The 13884-nt window shown below is 59.5% G+C and overlaps 1 protein-coding gene across 1 annotated transcript in view; it reads left to right on the top strand.

The window, feature by feature from the left end:
- Window positions 1–13784, top strand: part of LOC147087046 (uncharacterized) — a 60065-nt gene extending 46281 nt beyond the window's left edge. The window contains exons 9-12 of the mRNA XM_085978021.1: window positions 6210–6353; window positions 9507–9608; window positions 11016–11159; window positions 13286–13784. Of these exons, the coding sequence (XP_085834147.1) occupies window positions 6210–6353; window positions 9507–9608; window positions 11016–11159; window positions 13286–13665 (770 nt within the window). The 3' untranslated portion in view covers window positions 13666–13784. The remainder of the gene's footprint in view (window positions 1–6209; window positions 6354–9506; window positions 9609–11015; window positions 11160–13285) is intronic.
- The last annotated feature ends 100 nt before the right edge of the window (window positions 13785–13884 follow it).

Raw genomic sequence — 13884 nt, 5'->3', positions numbered from 1 at the left:
GTTAGATACAGAGTAAAGCTCCCTCCGCACCGTCCCGTCAAACACTCCCGGGGCAGGTACAGCACGGGGTTAGATACAGAGTAAAGCTCTCTCTACACTGTCCCATCAAACACTCCCGGGGCAGGTACAGCACAGGGTTAGATACAGAGTAAAGCTCTCTACACCGTCCCGTCAAACACTCCCGGGGCAGGTACAGCACGGGGTTAGATACAGAGTAAAGCTCTCTCTACACTGTCCCATCAAACACTCCCGGGGCAGGTACAGCATGGGTTAGATACAGAGTAAAGCTCTCTACACCGTCCCGTCAAACACTCCCGGGGCAGGTACAGCACGGGGTTAGATACAGAGTAAAGCTCTCTCTACACTGTCCCGTCAAACACTCCCGGGGCAGGTACAGCACGGGTTAGATACAGAGTAAAGCTCCCTCTACACTGTCCCATCAAACACTCCCGGGGCAGGTACAGCATGGGTTAGATACAGAGTAAAGCTCTCTGCACCGTCCCGTCAAACACTCCCGGGGCAGGTACAGCACGGGGTTAGATACAGAGTAAAGCTCTCTCTACACTGTCCCATCAAACACTCCCGGGGCAGGCACAGCACGGGTTAGATGCAGAGTAAAGCTGTGCAGAGAAGAGGAATATTGTGAGAACGAAAGAGTTGGCACAGACCCGATCAGCAGAATAGCCTCCTCCTGCGCTGTACTGTTCGACGATTCTATTCGATGATCACACGGACTAATTAACAGAACGCCAGATAGCGCTGAGGGAGTGGACACGTTTGGAGAGCTGTGCGTTCGCGGTGGAGGGATTAATTAATTACCCGCCGTCTGCATCATCTCCCTGTCACACTGTCGCTGCTGCAGCAGGGAAGGACGTTTGATGTGTCGTGGGCCTTCTATCGCCACACCGCAAAAGAGTGCATCGCATTTGCTCAGAGGGCCTCCTCCGGTTCCTGTGTAACAGGCTCGAGGGGCTGAATGGGCCTCCTCCTGTTCCTGTGTAATAGGCTCGAGGGGGCTGAATGGCCTCCTCCTGTTCCTGTGTAACAGGCTCGAGAGGCTGAACGGGCCTCCTCCTGTTCCTGTGTAACAGGCTCGAGGGGTCTGAATGTGCCTCCTCCTGTTCCTGTGTAACAGGCTTGAGGGGTCTGAATGGGCCTCCTCCTGTTCCTGTGTAACAGGCTCGAGGGGCTGAATGGACCTCCTCCTGTTCCTGTGTAACAGGCTCGAGGGGCTGAATGGGCCTCCTCCTGTTCCTGTGTAACAGGCTCGAGGGGCTGAATGGGCCTCCTCCTGTTCCTGTGTAACAGGCTCGAGGGGTCTGAATGGACCTCCTCCTGTTCCTGTGTAACAGGCTCGAGGGGTCTGAATGGACCTCCTCCTGTTCCTGTGTAACAGGCTCGAGGGGACTAAATGGGCCTCCTCCTGTTCCTGTGTAACAGGCCCGAGGGGCTGAACGGGCCTCCTCCTGTTCCTGTGTAACAGGCTCGAGGGGCTGAACGGGCCTCCTCCCGCTCCTGTGTGACAGGCTCGAGGGGGCTGAACGGGCCTCCTGCTGTTCCTGTGTAACAGGCTCGAGGGGGCTGAATGGGCCTCCTCCTGTTCCTGTGTAACGGGCTCGAGGGGCTGAACGGGCCTCCTCCTGTTCCTGTGTAACAGGCTCGAGGGGGCTGAACGGGCCTCCTCCTGTTCCTGTGTAACAGGCTCGAGGGGCCTGAACGGGCCTCCTCCTGTTCCTGTGTAACAGGCTCGAGGGGCCTGAACGGGCCTCCTCCTGTTCCTGTGTAACAGGCTCGAGGGCCTGAACGGGCCTCCTCCTGTTCCTGTGTAATGGTCGAGGGGGCTGAACGGGCCTCCTCCTGTTCCTGACTCTCTATCCTGAGAGACTCCGGGCTCGGACGAGTATGATTTCCCACAGTTCCACGGAGAGCAAAATTGAGCTGGATTTTCTGAAGTCGTGGAGCAAATTGTGTGGAATCGAAGGCCAGATAGTCGGGTGTTTCATCCTCTCGCCAGCGTCTGAAATAGAGGATGGAACTCGCAAGGATGCGACTAACATGGACTTTCAAACAGGTAGGCGTGACTCCAGCCAAACTTCTAGACGGCAGACAGGGTCTCTGCTTAATGTCTCATCCGCAAGACACTGCAGGAGTTTCTAGGGACTGAACGGCCTCCTGTTCCTGTGTCAAATATGAGGTGCTGGATGGTAGGACTGCGGGGCAGTACCGAGGGAGTGCCTCACTGTCGGAGGGTCAGTACCGGGGGGGAGCGCCGCACTGTCGGAGGGGCAGTACCGAGGGAGCGCCGCACTGTCGGAGGGGCAGTACCGAGGGAGCGCCGCACCGTCGGAGGGGCCAGTACTGGGGGGGAGCGTCGCACTGTCGGAGGGGCAGTACCGAGGGAGCGCCGCACTGTCGGAGGGGCAGTACCGAGGGAGCGCCGCACTGTCGGAGGGGCAGTACCGAGGGAGCGCCGCACTGTCGGAAGCGCAGTACCGAGGGAGCGCCGCACCGTCGGACGGTCAGTACCGGGGGGGTGCGCCGCACCGTCGGAAGGTCAGCACCGAGGGAGCGCCGCACCGTCGGAGGGGCCGGTACTGAGTGAGTGCAGCACTAGAAACATAGAAGATAGGAGCAGGAGTAGGCCATTCGGCCCCTCGAGCCTGCTCCGCCATTCAACGCGATCGTGGCTGACCGTCCAAATTCAGTACCCTGTCCCTGCCTTCTCCCCATCTCCCTCGATCCCTTTAGCCTTAAGAAATATATCCAACTCCTTCTTGAATATATTTAATGACTTGGCCTCTACTGCCTTCTGTGGTAGAGAATTCCACAGGTTCACCACTCTCTGGGTGAAGAAATTCCTCCTCATCTCAGTCCTAAACGGCTTACCCCTTATCCTTAGACTGTGACCCCTGGTTCTGGACTCCCCGACCGTCGGGAACATCCTCCCTGCATCCGGTCTGTCCGGTCCTGTCAGAATTGTATAAGTTTCGATGAGATCCCCTCTCATTCTTCTAAACTCCGACGAGTATAAGCCCAATCGACCCAATCTCTCCTCGTCCGTCATTCCTGCCATCCCAGGTATCGGCCTGGTGAATCTTCGCTGCACTCCCTCCGTGGCAAGAACATCCTTCCTCAGGTAAGGCGACCAAAACAGCGCACGATACTCAAGGTGTGTTCTCAACTGCAGCAAGACATCCTCGCTCCTGTACTCGAATCCTTTCGCTACGAAGGCCGACGTACCATTTGCCTTCTTAACCGCCTGCTGCACCTGCATGCTTACCTTCAGCGACTGGTGCACAAGGACACCCAGGTCTCGTTGCACTTCCCCTTCTCCCAATCTATTGCCGTTCAGATAATAATCTGCCTTCCTGTTTTTGCCACCGAAGCGGATAACCTCGCATTTATCCACGTTATACTGCAACTGCCGTGCTTCTGCCCAATCCCCCAACCTGTCCAAATCGCCCTGGAGTTTCTCGGCATCCTCCTCACAGCACACACGCCCACCCAGCTTTGTGTCGTCTGCAAACTTGGAGATATTACATCCAGTTCCCTCGTCCAGATCGTTAATATATATTGTGAATAGCCGGGGCCCAAGGACCGATCCCTGCAGTACCCCACTAGTCACGGCCTGCCACTCGGAAAAAGACCCGTTTATTCCAACTCTTTGCTTTCTGTCCGCCAGCCAGTTCTCTATCCAAGTCAATACCTTGTCCCCAGTCCCATGTGCCTTAACTTTGCACGCTAGTGTCTCATGCGGGACTTTATCGAATGCCTTCCAAAACACTGGCTAAAACACGCACTACTAAACGAAATCACTATCCCCGTGGAGAATAAAACCCGGATTACAATCGACAGGCACAGAGTACAAAAGAACGACGGAAAACGCCGCGAAAAACTCAGCAGGCCAGGCGGCGTCCGCGGAGAGAGAAACAGAGTCGACGTTTCGGCTACATCGGACGCGACTGGTCACGCCGAGAAAGCCATCGGACTCGAATCGACCGGCATTCCCACACAGAGCGAGAGCAGCACGTGGCGGGGCCGGGCTCTCCCGGCACGGCCTTCCCCCCCCCCCCCGAAGCCACTTCAGCGACCTCAGTTCAACGCCACCGGTCAAGCGAGCCTCACCCGGTCTCCGGAGCCCTCCGCGGCCTCGGCGTCGCCGGACTCCCCCGACTCCCGTCACCCCGGGCAGTCCGTCCCGGGCCCACTCTGTGAAGCGCCGCACTCCGTGCAAGGCCGCAACGCCGAGCCTCTCTTTATAGGTGCTGCAAGCAGGACTTGCTGAGGCCGAGTGCAGGAGAAGCAGCGTCCTCACATGACTGGCCTCGCCCTTGTCAAGTGCCTTCAGCGACACACACTGGCTGGCCTCCCGAGTTAACCCTCGCAGCGCCAGGAGGGAGCCCCCCGCTCTGCCATTAACCCTCGCTGCGTCGGGCAGCGCCCCCGCTCTGCCATTAACCCTCGCTGCGCCGGGCCCCGCCCCCGCTCTGCCATTAACCCTCGCTGCGCCGGGCCCCGCCCCCGCTCTGCCATTAACCCTCGCCGCGCCGGGCCCCGCCCCCGCTCCGCCTTTAACCCTCGCTGCGCCGGGCCCCGCCCCGCTCTGCCGTTAACCCTCGCAGCGCCAGGCCCCGCCCCGCTCCCCATTTAACCCTCGCTGCGCCGGGCCCCGCCCCGCTCTGCCGTTAACCCTCGCAGCGCCGGGGCAGCCTCTCTCTCTCTTTAACCCTCGCTGCGCCGGGAGCGCCCCGCTCTGCCATTAACCCTCGCTGCGCCGGGCCCCGCCCCCGCTCTGCCATTAACCCTCGCTGCGCCGGGGCAGCCTCTCTCTCTCTTTAACCCTCGCCGCGCCGGGAGCGCCCCGCTCCGCCATTAACCCTCGCCGCGCCGGGCCCCGCCCCCGCTCTGCCATTAACCCTCGCTGCGCCGGGACAGCCTCTCTCTCTCTCTCTTTAACCCTCGCTGCGCCGGGCCCCGCCCCCGCTCTGCCATTAACCCTCGCTGCGCCGGGGCAGCCTCTCTCTCTCTCTAACCCTCGATGCGCCGGGCCCCGCCTCTCTCTCTCTTTAACCCTCGCTGCGCCGGGAGCGCCCCCGCTCAGCCATTAACCCTCGCCGCGCCGGCCACGCCCCCGCTCCGCCATTAACCCTCGCGGCGCCGGGAGGGAGCCCCCTCTCCCTCTCTCTCTCTCTTCAACCCAGGCGTCGCGTCTCCTGCGCTCGCACGGGAAGGCGCCGGGCGAAGGGGAAGGGGCGACGGGGGCGACGGAGGAGCGGACCGGGGCGTCGCGGAGGGAGCGGCCCCGACGGAACGCCGAAAGGGGAGGGGAGGGGAGGGGAAGACGCGTCCGGCGGCGGGATCGCGCCGCAAACGGCGGAGGACGAGCCGTCGAAGGCGGAGGCCGGCGGGCCGAAAGGCGAAGGCGAGGGGAACACGGTCGCCGTTCCGGGAGGGAGGGGGAAGGGGGCGAGAGCAGAAGCGCGGCAAACGGAACGCACACGGTCGAGGCGTCCGTCGCACGGGGCCCCGGCGAGACCGCGCCTCGAGCGCCGCACGCGGTTTCGGTCGCCTCGTCCGAGGAAGGACGTCCTCGCCGCGGAGGCAGTTCGGCGCGAACGTTCGCCGCACCGACGCCCGGGACGACGCGCGGGGACGGATCGGCTCGATCGGGCTCGCGCTCGCCGGAGTTCAGAAGAACGAGAGGGCGTCTCGTCGAAGCTTCTCGCATTCCGACAGCGCCGGACACACCGGACGCGGGAAGGACGTTCCCGACGGCGGGGGAGCGCAGAACCGGGGGTCGCAGTCCAAGGCCGAGGGGCAGGCCGGCCAGGACAGAGACGAGGAGGAATTTCTTCACCCAGAGAGCGGCGAACCTGTGCAATTCTCGACCGCAGAAGGCGGCCGAGGCCAATTCGTTAAGGATACTCGACGAGGAGTCGGAGATGTTTCTCGAGGCTAAGGGCGTCGAGGGAGACGGGGAGAAGGCAGGGACCGGGTGCTGAATTTGGACGATCGGCCGCGATCTCGTCGAGCGGCGGAGCGGGCCCGAGGGGCCGAACGGCCTGCTCCTATCGACGTTTCTAAGCAGAGGGTCGCGGTCGACGGGGGTTTGTGCGACCGGGAGGCCGTTTCCGGCGGCGTTCCGCAGGGCTCGGCACTCGGTCCCTCGCTTTTTGCGGTACACGTCGACGACCTCGACTTGAACACAGGGGGTCGGATGAAGAAGTTTGCAGACGAGACGAAAATCGGCCGCGCGGCCGAGACCGAAGAAGGAAGCCGCAGACCGCAGGAAGACAGCAATAAATCGGTCAGGCGGCCAGAACAGCGGCAAATGCGATTCAATCCGGAGCAGCGTGAGGTAGCGCACGTGGGGAGGGCCGACGAGGAAAGGGAACACACGTTAAACGGTGGGACGCCGAGCAGCGCAGAGGAACAAAGGGACCTCGTGGTGCACGTCCACAGATCCCCGAAGGTAGCAGGCCAGGTGGATAAGGCGGTTAAGAAGGCGTACGGCGCGCTCGCCTTCATTAGCCGTGGCATAGAACACAAGAGCAGGGAGGTTATGCTTCAACTGTACAGGACGCTAGATCATCACATCAAATCAAATCAACTTTGACCGTCACCGTTAGCGCACAAGCGCGGTACGACGAAACGTAGGCTCGCCGCTGCCGAGAGCGTACGTTTAGATCGAGACATTTCAACGTTCGACATTCATTCGGCTCGTGACACATTCACATCAACGCGACCGCAATAAAGCGCGTCGGCAGACGCGCAGGCTTTAGAGTTGATTTGCGGAGTTCGGTCGGACGACAGCCCCGGGAAAGGAGCCGGTCCGAAATCCGGTCGTCCGGGTGCGAACGCACCCGTAGCGTCTCCCAGACGGCAGGAGGGCGAACAGACCGCGGCCGGGGCGGGTAGGCTCTTCGACGACGGCCCGCGACCTCCGTAGACAGCGTTTCTGGCACACGCGCTCTATTACGGTCGGTAGCCGGGCGCCGGTAACGCGTCGGGCGGTTTTCAACCGCCCGCCGCAGGGCTTTCCGGTCGCAGCAGCCGCAGCTGCCGTACCGCGCCGCCAGACGGTTTGCCTCGTCTACAATACCGCGTGCGGTTCTGGTCGCCGCATTACAGGATCGACGCGATCGCACTCGAGAGGGGACGGAGGAGATTTACAAGGATGTCGCCGAGAGTAGAGAATCGCCGCTAGGAGGATAGGCTGGGCTCGTTATCCTTGGGACAGAGGAGGCCGAGGGGAGACCTTTATTGAGGTGGGTCAAATTATGACGGGCCTAGATAGAGTGGCTCGAAAGGACCTCTTTCCCTCAGCGGAGGGCTCTCGAACCAGGGGGCGCAGATTTAAAGTAATCGGGGGAAGGGTCAGAGGGGATTCGAAGGGACATTTCTTCACCCAGAGGGTCGTGGGGGTCTGGAGCTCCCTGCCCGAAAGGGGCGGGAGAGGCAGGAACCCTCGCCGCATTGACAATGCGCTCGGACGCGCACTCGGGACGCTCCGACACGCAGGGCCACGCACCAAGAGCCGGGAAGCGGGATCGGGCAGGACAGCTCTTTACCGGCCGGCGCGGACACGGCGCGCCGAAACGGCCTCATTCCGCGCCGTCGCTTTCGACGATTCCCCACGCGGGGATCCGACGCCGTGCTTTCCGACGACGTCGGTACAAAGAAGGTTCGCTCGGTCGATCCCGGGGACGAGGGGACGGACGCACGAGGAGAGGTCGAGTAGATCGGGACTCTACTCGTTGGAGTTCAGAAGAACGAGAGGCCATCTTATCGAAACGTAGAAGGTCGCGAAGGGGTTGGATCGGGCGGATGCGGGGAGGGCGTTGCCGACGACGGGCGAAACTAGAACTAGGGGGCGGAGTCTTAGAATAAGGGGCTGCTCTTTCAAAACCGAGACGAGGAGGAACTACTTCGCTCAGAGGGTGGTAGGTCCATGGAATATGCTGCCCCAAAAAGCTGTCCAAGCTACATCGTGACATCAATTTCAAACAGAAATAGACACTTTCCTAGAAGTCAAGGGAATTAAGGGTTACGGGGAGCGGGCAGGAATTTGGACACGAGTCTAGGTCCGGATCGGTCGCGGCCCCGCGGGTAGCGGAGCGGGCCCAGGGGCCGCGTAGCCCGATCCCGCTCCGATTTCGTGCGTCCGATTCCGTTAGATTCAGGAGACGGTTCCGTCACAGCGGATCGGCGGTCAGGATCGGATCGGCCGCGATCTCGTCGAACGGCGGAGCGGGCCCGAGGGGCCGAACGGCCGACTCCTGCTCCGACCTTCTATGTTTCTATGTCTGCTGTGGCGTTTCGAGTGCTCGTCTAAATGCTTCTCGAATGTCGTGAGGGTCCCTGCCTCGACCACCCTTTCAGGCGGTGAGTTCCAGATTCCAACCACCCTCTGGGTGAATAAGTTCTTCCTCAAATCCCCTCTAAACCTCCTGCCCCTTACCTTGAAACTATGCCCCCTGGTTATTGACCCCTCTACTCGGGGGGGGGGGGGGAAAGTTCCTTTCTATCTACCCTATCTACGCCCCTCGTAATTATCATCTGAACGGCAATAGATTGGGAGAAGGGGAAGTGCGACGAGACCCGGGCGTCCTCGTGCGCCAGTCGCTGCAGGTGAGCACGCGGGCGCAGCAGGCGGTTAAGAAGCCAAATGGTACGTCGGCCTTCGTAGCGAGAGGGTTCGAGTACAGGAGCAAGGACGTCTCGCTGCAGTCGCACAGGGTCTTGGGGAGACCGCACCTCGAGTATCGTGTGCAGTTTTGGTCGCCTTATCTGAGGAAGGACGTTCTTGCCACGGAGGGAGTGCAGCGAAGATTCACCAGACCGATACCTGGGATGGCAGGAATGACGTACGAAGAGAGATTGGGTCGATCGGGCTAATATTCGCTAGAGTTTAGAAGAATGAGAGGGGATCTCATCGAAACTTATAACATTCTAACAGGACTAGACAGACTAGATGCAGGAAGGATGTTCCCGACGGTCGAGGAGTCCAGAACCAGGGGTCACAGTCTAAGGATAAGGGGTAAACCGTTTAGGACTGAGATGAGGAGCGATTTCTTCACTCAGAGGGCGGTGAATCTTTGGAACTCTCTGCCCCACAGGGCTGCGGAGGCTCCGTCATCGAGTATATTCAAGACGGAAATCGAGAGATTTTTGGACTCTAGGGGAATCCAGGGAAAGTGCAATCGTGTGCAAATTAGCTGCCGCGGTTCCCACATTTAAAACACCGAGCACATTGGCCGCGAAGTGCTTTGGAACGTCCCGAGGCGGAAGAAGGCGAGTTCTGTCCATTCTTGTCCGGCACGTTTCCAGCACCGCAGATAATTACCGGAAAGGGATCTATTCGGTGTCTGAGGTTGGGCCGATTCTAAAGGTACAGGGAGGCTCCGGGAGCTCGGAGATCTGGCGGGAAACGTGGTGACCGAGCCGATAGTGTAACAGGTACCGGCGAACAGACAGCTAACTCCTTCTCCTCCTCCATCTTCCAGTGTCTCCGGATCCGGTGGACAAATACCTGGAGGACACGTCAGTGACATACGTGATGCCTCGAACATTGTCGGCGACTGGAGGATCAGAATACGGCAAATCAGGTACAGCACGGGGTTCGATACAGAGTAAAGCTCCCTCTACACTGTCCCGTCAAACACTCCCAGGGCAGGTACAGCACGGGTTAGATACAGAGTAAAGCTCCCTCTACACTGACCCATCAAACACTCCCAGGGCAGGTACAGCACGGGTTAGATACAGAGTAAAGCTCCCTCTACACTGACCCATCAAACACTCCCAGGGCAGGTACAGCACGGGGTTAGATACAGAGTAAAGCTCCCTCTACACTGTCCCGTCAAACACTCCCAGGGCAGGTACAGCAGAGGTTAGATACAGAGTAAAGCTCCCTCTACACTGTCCCATCAAAGACTCCCAGGGCAGGTACGGCATGGGTTAGATACAGAGTAAAGCTCCCTCTGCACTGTCCCATCAAACACTCCCAGGGCAGGTACAGCACGGGGTTAGATACAGAGTAAAGCTCCCTCTGCACTGTCCCATCAAACACTCCCAGGGCAGGTACAGCACGGGTTAGATACAGAGTAAAGCACCCTCTACACTGTCCCATCAAACACTCCCAGGGCAGGTACAGCACGGGTTAGATACAGAGTAAAGCTCCCTCTACACTGTCCCATCAAACACTCCCAGGGCAGGTACAGCACGGGTTAGATACAGAGTAATGCTCCCTCTACACTGTCCCATCAAACACTCCCAGGACAGGTACAGCATGGGTTAGATACAGAGTAAAGCTCCCTCTACACTGTCCCATCGAACACTCCCAAGGCAGGTACAACGGGTTAGATACAGAGTAAAGCTCCCTCTACACTGTCCCATCAAACACTCCCAGGCAGGTACAGCATGGGTTAGATACAGAGTAAAGCTCCCTCTACACTGTCCCATCAAACACTCCCAGGGCAGGTACAGCACGGGGTTAGATACAGAGTAAAGCTCCCTCTACACTGTCCCATCAAACACTCCCAGGGCAGGTACAGCACGGGTTAGATACAGAGTAAAGCTCCCTCTACACTGTCCCATCAAACACTCCCAGGGCAGGTACAGCACGGGGTTAGATACAGAGTAAAGCTCCCTCTACACTGTCCCATCAAACACACCCAGGGCAGGTACAGCACGGGGTTAGATACAGAGTAAAGCTCCCTCTACACTGTCCCATCAAACACTCCCAGGGCAGGCACAGCACGGGTTAGATACAGAGTAAAGCTCACTCTACACTGTCCCATCAAACACTCCCAGGGCAGGTACAGCACGGGTTAGATACAGAGTAAAGCTCCCTCTACACTGTCTCATCAAACACTCCCAGGGCAGGTACAGCACGGGTTAGATACAGAGTAAAGCTCCCTCTACACTGTCCCATCAAACACTCCCAGGGCAGGTACAGCACGGGGTTAGATACAGAGTAAAGCTCCCTCTACACTCTCCCATTACTCTTTCTGCAGATCTGTCCCATCGCTTGCTGTACTGTTCCCCTGCCACTCCGCAGCCCCTCCGACAGAGACTGTATCGGGGCAGAGCCCCTGGGAACTCTCGGGGCAAGCGGAAGAAATCGACTGTCCTGGACACCAAGGAGAAGCAGACTTGCGGTGAGAGTCTGATCGTAGTGCGGGGTCTCCGCCTGTCCGTCCCTCACTGTTCCCTGTCCGCCTATGGGACTCCCCCTCCTCCATCCAGTCACATCGATGCAGTCGCGGCCCCAGAATCTCCTGCAATGGCTTCTCATCCCGCGTTTCTCGATCCCTCCACAGTGTCTGAATCCAGGGCCAGCAGAAATTTACTTCCGGCTAAATATGCACAAACTGTATTCCCCAGCCGCCGACTCCGTCCCTCTCCCTGGCCGCAGTCTGAGGCTTAACCACACTGTTGGCAAACCTCGGTGTCCCCTTCCACCCCGAGATCAGTTTTCCCACCACCCGTCCACTCCGTACCCAAGACCGCCTCGTTCCACCTCCGGAACATCGCCCGTCTCTGCCCTTGCCTCAGCTCATCCGCTTCTGAAACCCTCGTCCATGCCTTTGACCCCTCTAGACTTGACTATTCCAACGCACTCCTGGCCAGCCTCCCACGTTCCACCCTACCTAAACTTGAGGTCATCCAAAACTCCCGCTGCCCCGTGTCCTAACTCGTCCCGTTCACCCGTCACCCCCGGGGCTCGCTGCCCCACACTGGCTCCCAGTCCGGCAACGCCTCGATTTTAAAATTCTCATCGTCGTTTTCAAATCCTCTCCATGGCCTCCTCGCTCCCTCCCTATCTCTGTAACCTCCTCCAGCCCCGACACCCCTCCCTATCCCTGTAACCTCCTCCAGCCCCTACACCCCTCCCTATCCCTGTAACCTCCTCCAGCCCCTACAACTCTCCCTATCTCTGTAACCTCCTCCAGCCCCACAACCCTCCCTATCTCTGTAACCTCCTGCAGCCCCTACACCTCTCCCTATCTCTGTAACCTCCTGCAGCCCCTACACCCTTCCCTATCTCTGTAACCTCCTCCAGCCTCTACACCCCTCCCTATCTCTGTAACCTCCTCCAGCCCCTACAATCCTCCCTATCTCTGTAACCTCCTCCAGCCCCGACACCCCTCCCTATCCCTGTAACCTCCTCCAGCCCCTACACCCCTCCCTATCCCTGTAACCTCCTCCAGCCCCTACAACTCTCCCTATCTCTGTAACCTCCTCCAGCCCCACAACCCTCCCTATCTCTGTAACCTCCTGCAGCCCCTACACCTCTCCCTATCTCTGTAACCTCCTGCAGCCCCTACACCCTTCCCTATCTCTGTAACCTCCTCCAGCCTCTACACCCCTCCCTATCTCTGTAACCTCCTCCAGCCCCTACAATCCTCCCTATCTCTGTAACCTCCTCCAGCCCCTACACTCTTCCCTATCTCTGTAACCTCCTCCAGCCCCTACACCCCTCCCTATCTCTGTAACCTCCTCCAGCCCCTACAATCCTCCCTATCTCTGTAACCTCCTCCAGCCCCTACAACCCTCCCTATCTCTGTAACCTCCTCCAGCCCCGGCAACCCTCCCTAACTCTGTAACCTCCTCCAGCCCCTGCACCCCTCCCTATCTCTGTAACCTCCTCCAGCCCCTACAACCCTCCCTATCTCTGTAACCTCCTCCAACCCCCGCACCCCTCCCTATCTCTGTAACCTCCTCCAGCCCCTGCACCCCTCTCTATCTCTGTAACCTCCTCCAGCCCCTACACCCCTCCCTATCTCTGTAACCTCCTACACCCCTCCCTATCTCTGTAACCTCCTCCAGCCCCGACACCCCTCCCTATCTCTGTAACCTCCTCCAGCCCCTACAACCCTCCGAGATCTCTGCGCTCCTCCAATTCTGTCCTCTCGAGCATCCCCTGATTTCCATCGCTCCACCATTGGCGGCCGTGCCTTCAGTTGCCTGGGCCCCGAGCTCTGGAATTCCCTCCCTAAACCTCTCCGCCTCTCTCTCCTCCTTTAAGACGCTCCTTAAAACCTCCCTCTCTGACCCAGCTTTTGGTCGCCTGTCCTAATATCTCCTGATGTGGCTCCGTGTCAAATTCTGTCAGATAATCGCTCCTGTGAAGCACCTTGGGAGTTTTTACAGCGGTAAAGGTGCTATATACATGCCAGTTGTTGTTGTCCCTCGCCCTCTGCCTCTCGCCCCTCTGTCCCTCGCCCCTCGCCCTCCCCGCTCTGTTCCTGCTCTAACTCTCTCCCCTCTCTCTCTCTCTCAGATATCCGACTGCGGGTCCGGGCCGAGTACTGCCAGCACGAGACGGCGCTGGACGGCAACGTGTTCTCCAACAAGCCCGACCCGCTGGAGCGCCAGTTCGAGCGCTTCTCCCAGGCCAACACCATCCTGAAGTCTCGGGACCTGGGCTCCATCATCTGCGACATCAAGTTCTCCGAGCTGACCTACCTGGACGCCTTCTGGCGCGACTACATCAACGGCTCGCTGCTGGAGGCCCTCAAGGGCGTCTTCATCACCGACTCCCTCAAGCAGGCGGTGGGGCACGAGGCCATCCGGCTGCTGGTCAATGTGGACGAGGATGACTATTCGGCCGGGCGACAGAGGTTGCTCCACAATCTGATGGGGCACCACGGCGGACCCTGAGGGTTGAATCTGCCCCTCCCTCCGCTCCCTGAGGGGTTTACCCGCCCCTCTGCCCTTCCCCCCACTCCCTGAGGGGCAGCACGGTCCCTGAGTGGTTTACCCGCCCCTCCCTCCACTCCGAGGGGCAGCACGGTCCCTGAGGGGCAGCACGGTCCCTGAGGGGTTTACCCGCCCCTCCCTCCACTCCCTGAGCGGCAGCACGGTCCCTGAGGGGCAGCA

Source organism: Somniosus microcephalus, unplaced genomic scaffold (assembly GCF_052327205.1).
Source record: "Somniosus microcephalus isolate GS21.2 unplaced genomic scaffold, FLI_Smic_1.0 unresolved_chr6, whole genome shotgun sequence".
NCBI classification, from domain to species: Eukaryota; Metazoa; Chordata; class Chondrichthyes; order Squaliformes; family Somniosidae; genus Somniosus; species Somniosus microcephalus.
Note: the sequence above shows the minus strand (reverse complement) of the source record. Positions and strands in the feature narration are given on the sequence as shown.